Genomic DNA, 19656 nt, shown 5'->3' on the forward strand with positions numbered 1-19656 from the left:
AAAAAAAAAAAAAAAAAAAAAGAGAACATCTTGGAGTCTCTGGGAAATTTTTTGGAAGTTCTAAAATTAATTACAATTAATTACAAATAGGAAAAAGTGATTCAGTTATATAAATTTATCATTGTGGGAAGATTTTTTAAAAGAATAAAAGCTGTCTTGTGGAATTCAAGAGATTAGGTAAACTCGCCCCCTAAATAACTTTATTTAAAATATTTTTGTGTATGGAGGTGTAAGCAGGTGTACGGAATTCAGCAGATTCTTGAATAAGACAACAGGTTTCCCAAGTTGTCAATCAGCAGTATAAACACATATTAAGTCTTTAATATATAGAATAATACCATGAAAGATCTGTCTTTTATAAAAGATATTCTGGTTCCTTTTAAGCCAAAATTTAATTAGCAGGAAGGTTTGTAAATGCATAGTTTCTAATTAGTAATAGGGAGTTCCCCTCCCACCCCCCCCCCCCCCCCCAAAAAACCCTAAACACTGGGTCTGATTTAGCAGGGCCCAACGTGAGACTTGATGCCTTCCTCTTCCTTAAACAGCCCTCTGGCATTGTGGGTTCCAGCCCTCTGTGTTCCCTTCTGGTGAATCACCATCTGATTCCTGCAGGTTCAGGAAATGTTCTTCCCCAGTCCACAAATCTCACCTCCTCTCAGGTGTGAGTCATTTCTATTAGCAAGAGAGCAAGTTGCTCCAGTTGTTCCCGAGCAGGAGAGTTTGAAACGGTGCCCCAAAGGACAATCTCAAGGTGGGAAGGGGAGCACCTACCTTCTCTGGCAGGGGGGAAAAAAATGCTCATTTTTTACGCTTTAGCAAAAAAGCAACTTCCCTGACAACCTTAGTTTCAAGGTTTATTCTTAATTAGAGTTGAGAAGCCTGTTTCGACTTGAAGACACCCGTATCAGGTGAATGGAGAGCCAGCTACCGCAATGAAAGGTAAATGAAGTTGTTTTCTTTTTTAAATTTTTCTTAAAAGCCATGGTTGGTAGGACGCAGCACTGATTAAGACTATAATTATACCTCTGCTTAAGTCTGAGGTCTGAAGAAAAAGTGGGGGTTAGAATGCTAAGTGCATGAGATCCACAAGTTCTCTTTGGGAGGAACCACTTTCTGAAACGAGAGTCATCGTACTTCATGGAACTTCACGGTTTCCAGCTCAGGCAGGCAGGTAATGCAAACCGTGCACTGTGCCTTCAAACGTGGAAACGATATTTTGGAAATCACTTCTACTAAGTGGATTTTTAAATCACATTTGCTTTATTAGTTGAGTAAAATCCAAAGTCCCTTATAATTGTTTCCCAAGACCCCAAACTGAAATTTGTTTCGTAACCTTTCATTCACTTTTCTTTTAAAAAGAGATCAAAAGAAAAAAAGACGATTTTCTCTCCTAACTGCCTCATTTTGATAAAAGAATCTCAATCGTTTCATTGTAACACAAAGAACATGGCAATCCTCTTTCTGATTCCTTAAGAGATCATGTTAAAACATGTCAGGAAAGTCACTGACAAAACTGCCTAACTAGTGACGAACGGCTTAGGAACAGCTTAGGTCTGGTTCACATTCAAAGTCGTGGGGAAGCTTTTACTTCACTGAGGGAATCAAGAAGCCAGCAAGGAGATCTGAACTCTTCTAAGTTACAATAAGGATTCTGAAAGATAGGTGAGCCTAAGGTAGGGTGACTTTTCGATTTACTAGGTTAAGATTTAGCTGCTACGGAATCTTCTATCGTATTCTCTAAGTGAATCTGCTTTCAAGTTAGGTATATTACCATTTTTAATCAAGGACTTTCTTTCATAATTCTGATTAGAGACTCCGATTTACTAGCAAAATGAACAACAAAAACTTTGGTTCCATATTGCCAAACAGAGCCAGACACTTTTTATTTTATACTATTATCTTATTTATACTGTATTGTTATTTCTGCCAGTTCAAGGTTGACAGTCTTTTCCTCCTTGAAGCCAGGGATCAAGGGGACGTGTTATCTTAGTCCTTCAGCAAAATCCTATCCTAAGACTACTGTTTCCAACACCTATTCAAAAAGTGTTCCAGGTATATGTGGGTTAAGAAGAAGGGGCTGGAGGAGCAGTTAGATTGCTGAATACCATATTTAAGGAAGTAGCCTAGAAAAGAAAAAGTGATTAGTCAGAAAATCCTAACTATTTCATGAAGAGACCGAGGCAAAAATTTCCTGGCTAGAGACAGGATGTTGAGAGGGCTTATTACACTCCAGGATATGGGTGGGAGATGGAAAACTAAATTAGAATGGATGTTTTTATTTAGGTTAGTGGTATCTGTGCCCCCCCTTCAGGGTCCGTCTACTTTCCTTCCTTCCTTGGTATCTCAGGGTTTCACTTCCTTTAAGAACAAAAAATCTTTCACCCTCAGCCCTGTCCTCTGAAAAAAATGCCACAGAAACTTAAGACAGAAGAGACACGAACGGCCACTGGTTCTCTGTACTCCTAAAGCTGAGGAAAAACTAGGAAAACCCATGAAACGCCCTCAGAGCCCAATAAAAGGAATGGTGGTGAAGACAGGATAGAAGGGAGGTGAAATTTGGGCGAAATCACCTGAGAGCATCCCACAGTCTCCAGGGGGCTGCTGTGTGCACAGGATAGGACAGGACTTTGGTTTAGGGCAGAAAGGCCAGCCGGGGTTTGGGCGTTGACAGTGTCAAAAGTTACGTGCGACTTGAGCCTCTTACTTCCTCAGGAGCTCACTGACGCCTCTCACAGTAAAATGAGGGGATTTGATCGGATGGTTGTTAGAGGCCCCTTGTGTGGCTAGATTCCCACGACCCAGGTGATGTGCTGAAGCACTAGGGTTGGTTAACTAGAACCCAAGGCTTGAACCAAATGCAGATGCTGGAGGGGACACTGTAGAGTCAGTGATGAGGAGGAAGACTGGTCCTCCCCTTTTCTGTCCCAGCCAGCTACGTGATGTTAATCAAATCTCAACCTCTTCAGAGGCCCCAGATTCTTCCTCTGCAAGACAGAGATGAAGACAGTCTGCTCCTGCTTCCTCGGGTGGGAAGTTCTGCATTAGTACAAGTGGAAGGGCCAACTGCAGCTCCTATAGCTGTTGACTATCTGAAGTCGACAGGAGAGAGCAGAGGCAACAAAGACCCTGTGGTTTAAAACTAGGTGAGCTGAACCACGTGGAAAACATCAAGGTGAACAAGAAACGAGAGGCAAACCTTCTGCTTCAGGCCACCGATTAAAGCCAAGCCCCTATCCAACCTGGCAACAATTTCCAAACTTTCTAACCTCCTCATACGTGGGCAGAACAGAACATTTATTCTTCATCTTGTACGTAATTAGCACATCTTAACTTTCACTGACATTCTTATTATCCAAATGTGAAAAGACTTACACTAAAAATGCATTTGAAGGAGAGCACTGATAAAAGTTTCGCTTGGTATAAGCCATCACATTAAGTCATACGTATCAGTGATTCCATAATTTCTCTTATAAGGCAATTTCTAATAATAATTCCCAACATTTTGGAAGAAGGTAACTCCTTAAATGACTTTTTCTAATGTATTAGATAGAACTCGTGTCCTTCTAAACCTTATTATTGAAACAACGATCCCTAACATGCCCTGATACCTTAATATATGTCCAAGACTACTTCACATTTTAACATAGATTATTTTTTTAGAAAACCTCACACAGCCAACCTGAAGACGTACACTGCTGTTACCTCCGTGTTACAGCTGAGCAAACTGAGGCTTAAGTGGTGTGCAAGTACGCGGCAGAGCTCTGACCTGGAACCATGTCTGCCTGCAGTCAACCACGCTCTCAGTCGCTACTTCTTAGCCTTCTTCTAAGCAAACTCGGTATTTGCTATTTGGGACCTCTTTTTTTTTTTTTTTTTTTTTTTTTGGTCGGTAACTTAACAGGTAAAATTGTACCGATTTGTGATTTATTTACTGTACTACTTGACTGAAGTAGATAAGCGGCTGTCTTGGGCACATCATGCCCTACAATCAAGTTGGAGCTACTGGATTACCTAGTCTGCCCAAAGGAGGGACGGACATCAGATTATAATCAACACATGTACCCGCCCCCCAGGTTGCCCAGAAGTAGGAGCAAAAGAGTAGTTAAGAGCCCAGCACTCGGACCGACCTGTGTTCAAATCCAGGCTGTGCCCTCACCAGGTGGGCTAGCCTGGGTGAGCTCCAGCGGCACACGTCTGCTGAAGGAGCCTCTGCAAGCCTCAGTTTCTCCATTTGAAAAATGGGCGTACTATTCTTACTACCACGCAGGAAGCATCTATACAGTGCGTTTTTCCAAGATGCCAAGCTCCAGTAAAAGATCTACTAGGCTTGAATGACATAATACTGTGGTAATACCTCATTCAATCCTCAAATCAATCCTATATGAGTGTTTTACAGAAGAGGAAACTGAGGCATAGTGGGGTTAGATGACCTGCCTAAGTAAGCGTCAGATCTGCAATTTGGTTCCAATGTCTTTTTGATCAATTAAAATTTATCTTAATAATTTAGAACAGTCCTAGGCTCAAAATCATAGTAGTCAGCATTTGCTGAACCCATACTCTTATTAACTTTGCTCTTGTTGTTGTTATTGTGACTAGCAAGACAGAAACACAGACTTGTCAGCTACCAGAGGAGGGTTTGCCTGTAGTCTGGACATGCTCTCAGGTTAGAGATATTACTGGCTCTCAAACTGTCTTCTGAAACTCCACTTTTCAAGTCCCTGAGCCAAAAGAGAACCCTTTGCTTAAAATATCAAGATTCTGGCTGCTTCCAAAGTGGAAGCCAGTATAATAGGGGGCTGCAGAAACAAAATATTCTAAGGCCCCTGCACTAAAGGAGCTTATGATCTAGTTGCAGAAAGAAAAATCATAACAGAAAAACACTTGGGCTGTTAGCACTCAGCTGTGTGGCTCTCGGGCTGAGAGCTGACAGAAGAGACCCAAGAAAATAATTCATGGACATGAGTTGCCTCAAGATTGCAGGCATTTTAGGGCCTGCCACACTCCTTTTGGGGTGGAAGACCTGCCTGTCCAAACCTGTTCCTCCTCCTAACTGCCAAACTCAAAGGTTAGACATGAAACTGAAAACAAATCATCAATGAGCTTCTCAAAGCTCATTGCAAATTAGATAAATTGACTAAAGGACAAGTTGGAAAAGCTGCAAAATTAATTGTTTACTGGTTGCATTTATAAAGAGGCCGGTCCTTCATATCGTGACTGGGTACCCTGCGGCTACTCACGGCGCACAGTAACATGCAAGCCTCAAATAATAACAGCTACGTTATTTTTTTGGTTGTTTCAACCAAGCATGTTAACGTCCTGGAAAATGAAAACTTTAAACAAAGTCTCGCACTGTGTCAAAATTGTCTATGTAGAACCCATATGATACATAGCAATATGAATAAATAAAAGAACAGTGGATGCTGTCAAAAAGGTAACTACTATAACAATGTATCAGTGATCAATGTAATTATGATCACTGTTCAACAAATATTACGGTTTCACCTCTTCATCATCAATATTCTCTTTTCCCTTTAGCCCGAAACATTCTAATTTCCTGTTGCAAAGACGAAACGAAATATCTATGTATATTTTGTGGTTTGAAAAAAAAGTAACCACACACTGCCTACAGCCACCAGTACGACAATGAAAAGGGGCAACCGCTTGGAGAGAGCAGATCAAAGTTCAGTCGAAGCCATCCTACGGAGGCAGGCGGTAGAACATACTTTTACCACATTGCTCTTTCTTCATAATTAATCGAGCAGAATCTCTCTGCCCCTTCCTTCTCCCCAGTATACCTGATTCCAATTACCAAAATTTCCCAAGTGCTAGACGTATTAAGTTAGACCATATGAAAATGCCATCTATAAAAACATTTCCATTTCAGTTCAACCTAATGTGTCAGCATCAAGGAAGAAGGAACCTTAGAGCTTTTGAGGAAGTATTCATCCCAAAGTAAATACAATGCCATTAAGTTCTAAACTCCTGTAAGGAACTCTCTTGTCTTACAAGCTCCTCAATTTCAGGTGAAAAGGAAAATATTAAGCGAGGGGGAAATTACTAAAAATGAGGGGCAGGTTTGGAGCTGGCACTGGGTAACAAGGCTCTAGGTCCCCCGGGGTACTGGTAGAAACCCCATGGAGAGACCTGGGGCAGCCCCACCATGAAGTTAGATGTCACAAACTGTAACCCACAAGCAAGCTTTATTGGGTCTGTTTTAATAAAATTAAGCCAGCATTCTTTTTAATTTAAATTTTTAAAATTCATGCAATTTTATATAAAAATCCATTTTTTAGAGTCTCATGGCAGGTGACCCACACACCTGCATGGCAACAACCCAGAGCCTGGGAGTGGGGCAACGCTCCCCAGTTCACCGCAGCCCCCAGCCTTCCTGATCATTTTTCCTAACACTGAAGCCGTTAGCTGTATTGTATTGGCCTGATGGTGCTGCCGATTATTTCTTCTCATACCTGGTTCACTTTCCTCACTGACGTTAGATTTGGGGCTCTACGTGAACTTGCACTCCGTCGCTTTAGTCCCCGCACTTCACAGTGAGCTGTTTAGAAACATCAGAGGACCGGCGTTTGATCAGCTTTTCCCCTGGTCTTTGGCCATGCCTTACATGAGATCCCCTGCCAATTCCTATTCTCTCTGCCCTTCCTGGGTTGTACTGTTTCACTTCCTTCATAAAGAAGAAAAGATAATTAATGCCAGTGAAGTTGACATCTGTGATGCCAGATCCTTTTACTACATTGGGGTGGGGGTGGGGTGGGGGGATTTATTTATTTATAAATTGAAGTACTGCTGATTTACAATGTTTCAGGTGTACAGCAAAGCGATTCGGTTATAGACAGACATTTTTTTCAGATTCTTTTCCGTTACAGGCTATTAGAAGATACTGAATATAGTTCCCTGTGCTACACAGTAGGTCCATGTTGTTTATCTATTTTATATATAGCAGTGTGTATCTGTTAATCCCCAAAATTCCTATTTCTTGCTCTTATGAGAGGAAAAAAATGAGACACAGGGAGGGTTTGATGCCGATAAAAACTGTACGATATCCACTAGCATTCAAGACCTCACTAAAGAATCTTTACCATTGATGGTAGGGGTTGAAACTGAAGGAAGACTTGTCTCTTAGGTACCTGTCTTAATTCATTAATTTAAATAAAAAGCATTGCAGTGTCGTTAAACTGTGATGCGAAAAATTAGGGTAGCTGACTTGACGCCCAATTCTATTGAGAGTGGCCTTGAGGACACCTACCCACTCATCCACAGCCCAGATAACCACAGTGATGACCTTATCAGAATGGTGACCATGACAACCACCATCATCACCGTGAAGAATAATTACGACCCTTACGTATAATGCTTAAGCCATGGAAGGACCCTTCGAAAACAGGGAACAACAGCTCCATAAGCCTGTGAAAAGTACTCTCCTTTCTTAATAGGTTGGTCAATGGTAATCAACCAACCAAAGACTTTACCTGGGGTCTTAGATTCTGAGAATTTTTTTTAAGGGAGCAGAAGTCACTTGAAATTCCTTTGGGTTAGAACATATTCATTCAAAACCACTGCTCTGGCTATTGGGACCGTAGCCTGTAACCTCTCTGACCAGCTAACTCTGTATTAATAGTCCAGAATTTCACTGTGCATACATTAGACTTTCCCTAAACAGAACATAAAAAAATACATTTCAATTAAGGAAACGATAAAATTTGACTATATTAGTAATAAGATTTTTATTGTTAAGCAGAAAAAATATTTGCCATGAATTATATTGCTGTAGCACTTACAATATAAAATGGACTTGCACATATTATCTCTCCAGATTCTCACAGCGCCTTTGGGAGCCAGGCCAGGTATTTATTATTTTCCTCATTTCACAGATAGGCAAGCTCAAGCTCCGAGAGCCAAAATGCTTTGCCCAGGGTCAGAGTCAAAGGCTCAGTCAAAAACGTAACACCTGCCAATTGCACTGAGGTCCAGGACACCATCCAGGCTACTTCTGAGGTGCCACTGATCAAGCCAAGTAGCACAGCAGAGAGGCAGCCTGTTCTGGGGCCACAAAAACTGGAGCTCATCTCCTGGCTTTGCTTCTCACCGTCTGTGTGACGCTGGGCAAGTTGTTGAAGCTCGCTGAGGCCCCTCGCCTGCACGATGACCAGGCCTGGGGTAAGGTTATAAGGAAGCATTAGACACAAGCCTTGCCTTCAAGGGGTTTACAGCCCAGTTCACCCCACCCTCCCACCCCCCTCCCACATCAATCAGTGAGTGAGTGAGTAACTAAGTAAGTAATCAGAGGTCACCTGGGAAAAAAAAATGTTAAATCTAAATGTGAACCAAAATATGCTTAATTGTAAGCTACAGATGTCAAGCATAACTTCGCAAAGAGAACTTCAGGGCAGTACCTGAAAAACCAGAATGAAGGCTGTGTGCTTGGCATTCCAACACCTTTGGGTCACTGACTCCAAGCCTGCATTAATGAAGTGCCTTACGAATACGGTGACCTAATTCTCTCAGAGAAAGAAGTCAATTATACCCAGTGAGGGAACTTGTTTCTTTCCCAAGGCCTTCGGCAGAGCTATATCTTAGCAGCATTGGAAGACACACGCGCACACACACACATACACACACACACACACACACACACACACTCTTCATCTCTCTCAGGCTTAAACTGGGAAAGATTCTTACGTTACAGGTGATTCCAAAGTGCAAGAAAGGCTGCACCTTTCACCAGAAGCTTTGCATTAGGTGCTTCTTGTGAACATGACATCTCTCCACTGAACTTTAGGGCCTACAGCAGTATTCCCATATGCTCTACTGGCTTAGTATAGCTTTTCTACAAGAAAGTGACCCCTCTCCACCCTCCCGCCAAACAAAACAAAACAAAAAAAAAACAAAAACCCCTCAGATCTGAAATTCTTGCAGTTCCAGATGTGAGCTTCTTCAGAACACGTTGAAAAGTGGAGGACAAATAAGAGAGATAATTATACTACAACTCTGTCATTTGAGAACCACCATCACCAAATAATCAGTCCCAAAAATCATGAGCAGCAAGCTCTACGGAGCTTGCAAGCATTTAACTGGCATCTATCTTTCAAATCTTGACCAGAAAGGCTATATAATGAGGCCCTGGGAAGCCGGGGAGAACGAAGGATGGCATGGCCTGCTGCACGCACCTTCCTGCTCTGCCTGCTGAGGAGGGAGTTCCCCAGCCCGGCACCGCAGCTGCCCGCCCGCGCGGAGACCTAGCCCGGGAACGGTGAGAAGCAAGCTGTGTGCCCATCGCAGCGGGTCCGGAGCCCCGGGTGCGGATGCTCCCCCGGCCTTCCCCCCGCCCTTCCAGGGTACAGCGGAGGTTTGTGCATCCAGCGCGCCTGGGTTCAATCGAGCCTCTGCTCCACCGTTAACAGACCTTTCCTTCCTTGAGACACAGAATCTCCATTTTTCCAACCGTAAAAAGCAGTTTAACGATACGACCCGTTAGGGTTTTCACGTAAAGGCCTCAGCAGAGGGCTGGGCACAGAGAAAAGTTCAACTGTGACAATTAATTAATTCTCGGGTGTGCACTAAACAAGATCTCCTGCCACTATTCTTTCTGGGTTGCTAAGAGGTCCCAGGAAAGTCACTTTTTTAAGAATGCTAAGTGTTGGTCACTGAAGCAAGAAAAATCAGGAGTTGGTAGAGAGGGAGGAAGAAAGGCATGTTTATAGTCAACGTAGAACACTTGATGATCCACCTAGGTCAAATGTCGTCATAGAAGATTAAACGATAAACGCACCAAGAGTTGCAAAATCGAGCGTCTACCGGACCTGGCGAGCGATGCTCCCGCGTGAGGAGGCCCAGGGACGTCAGCAGAGGATGCCGTGAGCTGGTGACCCAGACAGCGTGGTCTCCAAAGGGAAGAGGCAGCTAACGCTGCTGGACTGTTCATGCTCACTGTGGGCAGACCTGCTCTTTCAAGACAGGATCCAAATCTGCACTCTTAAGTGAAATTTCCCGCTGTTTTCCACATGGTTCAGGCCAAGCCAAACTTCATCTCCAGTTTAGAAGATCAGCAGTTCCTTCACGAGCTTGACAGGGAAAACATCCCACCGCTGCCCTATCCTCGCCCTCCCGTTTCCGGCCCTCCAATATCGGCCCCGGAATTGCTCTGCATGTGGACTCCAGGGCAGGATAATGGGAAAAACTGCAGATACGGTTTCGGTCAGATCTGATGGGAACCCTGATCCTACCCATTACTGGCTGTGTGAGTCAGGGCAAGTTAATCAACATGTCTAAACCTCAGATCTTCCCAGCTGGGGAAGAAAATGGGAATAAAACGCACCTAGGGCACGGGCTGCTATGAGGGTGGCAGGAGAAATCGAGCACCAAGTTCAAGGCCTAAGATAAAGGAGACACTGAGGACATGCTCATCCTTTTCTACCATTTCATTTCACTCATTTAAAAAGCCAGCTTACAACTAACAACATCGCAACACGGTTAATAGTCAAAGGATCACGTCAATGGTCGGCTGGGAAAAACCCAGAAGGTCCCCTCTTAAGCATCGACGCTATCTAACCTCAGGAATGGCTGTGAAACCCAGGACTGCCACAGACATCACATTCTTGAGCGGTTTCATCAGCTCTCAGCTAGGGGAGCAGTAGGTGGCACGGTAGGGCTCCTGCCCGTCGGTGAGGCCCTGGACCCAAGCCCATGACTACAGCTGAAGCAATGCTCATTCCAACTCCCTGCAGGCGCCGGGACGCGCAGAGTGTGCACGGCGGCTCTGCTGTAAACTGCACGGGGGGCCCGGGAGCTTCGGTGCTGCTGAAGAAGGAGCAGGCGGGTGAGGCTCAGAGGAGACTGGAGCGAAGCCCTTGGAGCAAAAAGATCAAGTGACTCCTCACGGGGCGGCCGAGACCACCAACCACGCAACAGTTCTCGGGTGGTGAGAAATGGGTTTCACCCCGTGTCCAACCCATCCATCGCTAAATGCATTCTACTGTGTACCTACAACGTGCCACAGGCGCTGGTAAGACTTAGCCCATACCCTGCACAGCTGTGCCAGATGCTTCATAAACATTCTCACGTCAGCCTCACCCCATAATGGATGTATCATCACACCCACTGTACACACGAGGAGACGGAGGCGCAGAAAGCTGAAAGGCAACAGATCTGGGGTCGGCACCACACCGCCACCATATCGGCCAGCGGTAGGAGCAAGGCTTTTTTGGTTTGTTTGTTTTTTTGTTTTGTTTTTTTAAGCCAATATTTTAAGGAAAATATTTTGAAATGTAAGACGTGAAATGAGAAGCTTAGCAGAATCTTCCATCAGTACTATATCCACCTCTACCCCCCACCCTCTCTCTCTTTTTCCCATGGTAAGCATAGTGTTTTGTTCTTTTTTTTTTTGAAAGAGTTGTCTGAAATCATTCCCTGACTTCCTCACCTCACGAGTCTTACCCAACCCTCTGTCATCAGTGCTCTGCTCCGCCCCTACTTACCCCCGCTCCCCAGCCCCTGCACTCAGGCAGCACAACATATGCAGCCCCGGCAAAGACCAACAATGACCTCTCTGTTACCAAATCCCATCCAGTGGCGCTCCGCCGTCCTAGGTCTCTTGACTTCCCTGCAGGATAAAACTAGTTACAACTTCTCATTTCGCAAACTCCCATCTTGGTTCACAGGACATTAATCTTTTCCGATAACCCTTCCGATTCTCTGAGCGCTCCTTCAGGCACTTCGCTTTCCCGAGAACTGCTCCTTGAAAACGTCGAAGTCAGCCTTCTCCTGTTCTCCCTCTACTGGGCAGGTCCATCCCGGGCAAGCTCTGCCACTCCCATCGCTTCTTCTATCACAGATCTTCTGTGGATCTTACATGGACCTCACCAGCCAGGAGCACTTCCCCAGGCTCCAGACCTCGGTCTTCAATTCCTTAGTAGACATCTCCACTTGGATGCTACACAGGCATCCTGAAATCAACACATCTAAATCTGAAGTCCACCCATTCTTTCATGCGCTCCTCCTCTCACGGGCCCTAACATCAGTGAAAGAGACCGACCCCCACTGCCCAATACTGGGAGGACACAACACTCCTCTTCCCTTTGCACCAACACCAGTCAGCCACTCACTGCTCAATATGCCTCAAACCTGTCACATCTCTCCACCACTCAAGGCCATCATCATCTCCCCAGCAGACTACTGCATGTTACCTTGGGCCATGCTCAGCATTTCCAGGTGCTCCTTTCCCATCGGACCTTCAGCAAACCTGCCACAACCCAGGCATCGGAGCTGCCATGGAACCTCCCTGATCCCTGCTTCCCCTCATCAGGGGACACCTCTACCTCTGGATTTCTATAGCATCCCAACCTCTCACTCTGTATTTTGTGGTCTGTTTACGTCTGGATCCTCAAGTAGATTCTAAATTCCTTGAGGGCAGCAACTTACCCTCCCCTTTACCCTCTTTATAATCCCAGAGCGTGGAGCATGAGTAGACTTTGAGAAAATGACCTCAGAGCAAAGGTCAGATTCTGGTCGACACTGAAGGGGAGGTAGAGATTCCCAAGGTAGGGAAAGAGGGGGAGAAAGGAGGTCACTCAGGAGCAGGAATGGGCATGAAGAAGAATCAGGGGCGAAACGCAAGGCATGCCCCTGAGAGGCAACAGTTAGGTTAATGGAGAGAATTCCTGATCAGATGAAAATGATCTTGAATTTCAGGTAGGCAAGGATTAGTGGACATAACACAAGCAAAAAACTACGTTCACAAAGCACATAATTCATAAGCATATATTCTAATTTAACCTCATAATGATTCTATAGAGTATTACTGTATTCTTGTCATCTGATTCAGAGAATTATGGGACAAGAAGATTTCTCCCAAAGTTGAGTGCCAACTTTTAATTATCAGAACGCAGCATCTTTTGGCTTCCACACTCCATGATCTCCAACAGTAAAAAAAAAAAAAAAAAAAAAAAAACAAACAAACAAACAAAAAAAACTCCTTATATTTCATTAGTAACTGTAATTCAAGAAGTTCCCTGCCTTATCATACTCAGGGTTAGAGAACATGATGACATGGGTAATTTAGAAAGAAGAATCTAGCAACAAGAAGCGGGACAGCTTCAAGTGGAGAGAGAGAAGCAAGAAGCAGGAAGACCAGAGAGGAGGTCAGTACAGGGCCACACATGATACTAGGAGGGCCTGGATCTGGAAGATGACTGGGAGCAGCGAGGTGAGGACAGAAACAAAGGAATGATATTGTAACAGAAGAAGAAGAAAGACTAGATAAGTGACTGACTAGATGGGGGCAAGGAAGAGAGAAAGATCCAATCCAGTACTGAGGTCTTAAACTCTCTCGACTAAGAGATGAACCAAATATTCATAAACAGGGATGAAAGGAAAATGATTTGTGCCAAAGAAAGGAAAGACAGTTAAAGTTTAGGAATGCTGAGTTTGAAGAACACAGACAGACGACACACTCCAATGTACACAGTGGACTGAAGTCTGGGGAAGGGAAGATTGTAGAAGACAGGTGATGGCCGACCATCCAAGGAGACAGGAACACTCGTGAGAAAAAGAAAATGCAAAAATGAGGAGCCGTGGCCTAAATTAGGGGAAGCATTTCATCTAGAGAAGGTAGTATAAGAGAGCAAGGAGGCAAGAGGATACCCTCATAAGCCAGTTGAGGAGAATAAAACGTCTCATTTCCCAAACCTGGAAAACAAATTTGACTCCAGAAAAATCCAAATATCATGTCTGAACTAATTAAAACCCAACTCTCTCATACAGTTTCAATAGGAATTAAGAAAATGGGAGTATGGATGCCTCCAAAGTACAAATAATCACCCATAGCCAGGGTCTCTGGATTTTGAACCAAATTCTAAAAGAAGAAACTCATAAATGAATCATCCAGATCGCTAAGCAGTGCCCCTCACCTACTTCAAGGGGTGGAAACTCTTGCTACACATATTTTTGCATTTCACTATCTTCTTCAAGAGGTGATAGGGAATGTGCTTATTAGGTACTTTTCCCTGGCCTTGAAAACTCATCCATTATTGCACAGTGAGTTGCCAGCTTGTATCTATTCCTTTCCTTTTCTGTATACTATCTGTTCCTTTTTAACTTCATTCAAATATACTTTACATACCATAATTTTCATCCATTTTAAATGTACAATTCAATGATTTTTAATTAATTTATAGAGCTGTGCAACCATCATCATAATCCAGTTTTTATCACCCTAATAAAACCCCTCATACCCTTACAGTTAGTCTCCACTTCCACCCCTAGCCCTAATCTACTTTCCACCACTATAGATTTGCCTCTTCTAGACATTTCATCTCAATGGTATTTTGTATCTGGCTTCTTGCCTTAGCAAAACGTTTTTGAATTCATCCATATTATAGGTGTATTTCACTCCTTTTTATTGGTGAGTAGTATTCCATTACGTGACTTTACTACCTTTGGTTTATCCATTCATCAGTTGACATCTGGGTTGATTCAACTCTTAGCTATTATGAATAATGCTACTAAAAACTTATATGCTACTTGCATATAAGTCTTTGCATAGGTCTATGTTTCCATTTCTCTTGAGTAGATAGATACCTATGAGTGGAATCGTTGGGTCATAAGATAAATTTAGGTTAAACTTTTTAAGAAACTACCAAACTGTTTTCAAAGTGGCCATATGATTTTAAATTCCCACCAGCGGTGTACAAGGGTTCCTATCTCTCCATATCCTCGGTGACATTTCTAATTGTCTTTTTTATTTATAGTCATTCTGGTTGATGTGAAATAGTATCTCACTGTGTTTTTCATTTGAATTCCCCTAATGACTAATGATACTGAGCATTTTTTCATGTGCTTTTGGTAAAACATCTATACAAATCTTTAGACCACTTTTTGGTTGGGCTGTTTTCTTCTTATTAGGAAGTTGTAAAAGTTCTCTGTATGTTCTGAATTTAATCCTTCATCAGAAACTTGATATGCAAATATTTTCTCAGAGACTCTCTTCCGTGCCCTCCTTAATGGCTGTCTGCTATCTCTTACTGCTGCTGTGGCTCACCCACTTCTAGACAAAGCTTTTCCTCCAGTGTGGATAAGCCATATTGGATTTCCTGTTATCAAGTAAGGTATAAGTGAAGCCAAAAAGATGGAAAACCACATAACTTGCCCACAGAGGAACAGAAAATTAGAGATGTCTTCCATGTAAACTCCTTGAAATGTTTCCATGAGAAGTTGGATTCAAGAAAATAAGGTTTGCTGAAATCCAAGGGTCATTATTATGAAGTTTAGAAAACTGCCTCGATCTCAGTAAACTTTAATAAGTGAAAAAAAAAAAAAAAAAAAAGTAGGGTTTTACCTCCTTGCCTTACTTTAAAAACACTGCAACACTGACACTCAAAGAGGCGGGAGTCTAAGAGCCCTAATCATTGTCTGTGATCCATTAACCAATGGATACCTTTTGACCACCCACTATATACCACCTACCCTAGCGATTCAAGGCGAGAGGCATGGACAGGGCTTCTAAACTCTCAAAAGAGATGATTGGTGGAGGGGAGGAGATCACTGAAAATTCGGACACCACTTTTTCCATCTACTACCAAATCCAGCACCTGAACTTCACGTGTTACTAGAGAGCAGAAGAGAAGGACAAAGTAACAGAGAAAGAAACATGTGCCTCTCCACTTGCGGCCCAATTCTTAAATACACTTTTGCCTCCAAAGTGCTCTCTCCCTGCTGACTCAGCAGATGCAACTGCTTATGCAACCAGAAGACTGCCTTGTACTTGGAGGGGACGAGCTTACTTGGGGGCTCTCTGCAGCTGTGTGGTACAGAAGCAATATCAGTGAGGGGACACGAAGGCCTCACATGGTTTCATTTCATGAGAAACAGTGAGACTTCCCTACAGTGAACCGTTCCCGAAACACGTCTGACCTCAGCAGCACACTTATGAAAACAGTTCCCAGGATTTCTTCTCTCTTTGATCAACACCTGAGGGAAGTCAGAAAACAGGGACCAGACACAGAGAAGGCTGCTCAAGGAGAACTGGGGGGAACCGTCCTGTAGCATTCCAAGCAACGTCACGTGCACATATGGTCTCAGGTAATCCTGATAAAAAGGTTGTGAGGAATCTGAAGCTCAGCAAAGTTAGGGTACTTAGCCAAAATCACACACCAGTCCCCCAAAGCTAATGTAATTATTCACTCCTAGCCAAACTTTGAAGTTGGACGGAATACAGTTATCACAGAGAAATACAGGGACTTACGAGACAAACGTTCAAATGATAATAGATTCTTCCTGGGAACCTATGTTGGAGGAAAACGTAGAAGCCCGCCTAAATCTGAGTCCTGATAGGGATTTTTTTAGGGCCTTCAGTCCGAAATTCCAAAAAGGTCAGGTGCCAAAACTAGAACCCTAGAGATTCCAGGAATGATTGGATGCGGAATGTATTTGAGCTTATAAAACACTCTTTACATATGTCAGTGCTAGATCTCTTAATTTATATACAATTGGAGATTGTTAAAAAGTCTCATCAGACATGTATGTAAGTACATGTGCTGAGGTTAGGGGCTGGGGCGTGTAGAATGAGGCAGAAGCAGATGGCAAGGTATAGGCTAATATGTCCTGAGAACATTCGTGGACCTAGGTTCTGACAGGCGCCTTACGGACTATGTCACATAACCCTTATCACAATCCTGTTGTATGACTGCTATTATTCTCATTTCAGAGATGAGGACACTGAGTCACAGAGATGTTAAGTAACTTTCCCAGGGCCACGTGGTGGCATTCAGATGGAGAGAGCATACACAGAAATGGTCCAGGCTTCCGGGCACACTGAAAGAGCACAGAAAAACAGACAATTCTTATGTGGCACAGTCGTTCCTATCCAAAGAATAAGCCTTTTCTGAATCGTGGGGATATCTTTTTTTTTCTTCCTTTTTTTAAAAAGTAAAGATCGAAATACTGTGTGTTCAAATTCCTGCCTAACTGTTTCTCTCCCCCCAACCCCGGCCCCCAGAAATCAAACCAGGAATAACCTATGCTGAGCCCCTGCCTCAATCGTCCCCGAGTGTTTCCTGACACGTATTTTTGCTTACAGTCCCTCAGAACTAAAGAATGGGGCTCAACTTGACACTTGCAAAATTACCAGGTAAGCTGTAGGGGAAAATGCAAAGAAAATCTTACTTGATCAATAACTGTTATTTACACTATGTGGCCATTTAGGGGTTTTAGCGGTCACCAACCAACTAACAAAATAAACCAGCGTTTATCCTTGCCTTTCATTAAAGGTAAAACAGCAGACATGCAGGGTGGCAACACCGAGAGAGATTTAACTTGCCGTCACTTTGTTTTTAAGCTTTGTTTCATCTAGAGACCATCTCTAAAAGAACAAGAAAGATTAAACTAATAATTGGGGAAGTTTCTCATACCCAAACTAAAGGACATATTACTTTTCAGATGTAACAGTCTAGATCAAGGTTCACTGAGATTCCCCAAGAGGTCACGACAACATCTACCTACACTACTGGGTAGCTAGAAAATGAGCATGCAAGGGCAGCTGTGCCAGGGGAGTGACACCCTGCACTGTGTGTGACTTTGGTATTTCATGCCCACCTAGCAGGTAGAGCAGTGATATATCGTTGACACCTTCACACTTTGTGCCAAAGCGTGACATGCCCCAACGAGCGACAACGCAGCTTCACCAAAAGCAAAAGGACCAAGATTCTTCAACACATATCGTTCACAATGTGACTGCTATTAATGAGCCAAAAGTCAGAGAGTGAACATCTACTACGTCCTAGACACTGTGCTTGAAATGTATGCAGAGCATTTAACTCTCAGAAGATCCAGCAAAGCGGCCGCTATTTATTCCATCTTAAGACAAAGTCGTGAAGTGACTGAACCAGCATTGTCAAAGAGGACTGTCTGCAATGCCCTCTATCTGCCGTGTCCAATACAGGAGCCACATGAGGCTAATGCGATGTCTGGCTACAAAGCCCATGCTCTTCTCCAGCACATACAGGTGTACACACAATCCCCCTTACACACAAACACAGGCAGCCACAGCCGCAACACACATACCACAAAACCACTCTCGCAAACCCACTGGCACAAAATGATGATTTACTGTGGAACCAGTGATCTTATATCATTGCCTCTGCTAATTTAATTTAAAAGGAGTTGGAGGAAGGGGAGCAGAGGGGAGAATAAGGGATTTTTACCCTCAATTATCACTCTGTGATCAAGCTCTGCACTAAACAAACAGGGAATAACATCCTGGGAGACGAGGCGTGTGTGAGCTGTGAGAAAACAGCCTTTACACTGTAAAAACAGCTTCTAGTTTTGCTTAATTGAATCACCAAACTACTTGTCATTAAAAATGTTTCCTAAGCTGGCCAAGCTCTTTACTGACAGCAAAGAACAACATGATAAAACCTCCTGGGGAAAGAAAGCCACTCACTTTTAGCGGTCTTTGTTCCTGAGTGGGAACATTGCAGAGAAACGCTTCTGGGCATAGCCACAGGCTTTGGAAAAACTGGGGCAATGATACAGAAGAGAAGAAAGGCTGGCAGGAAAGAATATACCACAGACTTAATTCTAAAAAAAAAAAAAAAATCTATGTCACACAGAACTCTCTATATTAAGTTCTGAACCTTCCAGAGCAACCCACAGATGGCTATTCCTGCTTCTCAGGAACCATTTTTCTCTCTACTACCATATCATTGCATAGGATAACCCGTAACAGGCTTTAACCACTAATTTGTTTAAGCTGCCTCATAAATGTAGAATTTGTAAATGAAGTAATAAACAAGCCCAAGCCTATTCCATTGAATTAAGAGGTCCTATATTCTAAAACGTTAATCCCATACATAAACTAAAGAAGTAAAACTGTGAGGTGACATGATCAGCAGACTGTCTCAAAGCCACGAAACGGTTCAATAATCACTGTGGAACAAGGTTACTCGTACTTGATATTATTTATGACTCAGAGTATCTTTAAGGACTCTTTCTGACATGCTGATTTAAGACTGTGTTTGATAATAAACATAAGTGATCAGTAAATCGTCATTTAGTAAGAGTGCTTGTTCATACAATTAACACTTTAAAGTATATAATAAACAGACACAAAATCCCTACCCATCCCTGAGAAGTATGGGTCCTTCCGTTCCACAATGGATAAGCACAGAAGATCCAGGGGACCAACACTTAGGGTGGAAATAACTCCATGCCTATTATGCTATAGTTCGTGAACCATTCTACTTGCATTTACAATGGTTTTGAAAATCATTCGTTAGTCACTGTTACAAGGTATAACCAGTGTTTCAGGAGATGACGTCGCTGCCCCTTTTCAGGCTGGGTCCCTCAGCTAGACCACTTATCCTGATTAAAAGTTACTTGTCCTCTCTCTACTTCCCTTAGGGTTCTATTCTGGGTTAGACGAAAGTAACTGCTAATAGTTTAACTGGCGAAATTAAGTCAAGCAGATATCTTAACCCAGGTAAAGCTGCACATCTTAAGAAGCTTCTAAGGGCATGGATGCTAATGTAGATCTGGTGGAAAAGCAGCAGCCAAGACTGAGAGACTTCATTATGTCAAAAATAGGCTTGGGCTTCCCTGGTGGCGCAGTGGTTGCATGTCCGCCTGCCGATGCAGGGGAACCGGGTTCGC

General features: G+C 43.3%; 2 protein-coding genes across 8 annotated transcripts in view; one reads left to right on the plus strand and one right to left on the minus strand.

Moving 5' to 3' along the window:
- Positions 1-19656, minus strand: part of MED12L (mediator complex subunit 12L) — a 316215-nt gene that overhangs the window by 105591 nt on the left and 190968 nt on the right. The gene's annotated exons all lie outside the window — the stretch shown is intronic.
- Positions 1-19656, plus strand: part of GPR87 (G protein-coupled receptor 87) — a 27161-nt gene that overhangs the window by 3279 nt on the left and 4226 nt on the right. The window contains exons 1-3 of one of the 7 annotated variants that reach the window (XR_008619082.1): positions 696-939; positions 9116-9265; positions 16715-16998. Coding sequence is in view for 4 of the 7 variants with exons in the window: in XM_055089211.1 (XP_054945186.1) it covers positions 17104-17137 (34 nt within the window). In the remaining 3 variants the exon portion in view is untranslated. The other 6 variants (XM_007119372.4, XM_055089211.1, XR_008619052.1 and 3 more) reach the window with 6 other exon arrangements.

This window comes from Physeter macrocephalus, chromosome 1 (assembly GCF_002837175.3).
Source record: "Physeter macrocephalus isolate SW-GA chromosome 1, ASM283717v5, whole genome shotgun sequence".
Lineage (NCBI taxonomy): Eukaryota > Metazoa > Chordata > Mammalia > Artiodactyla > Physeteridae > Physeter > Physeter macrocephalus.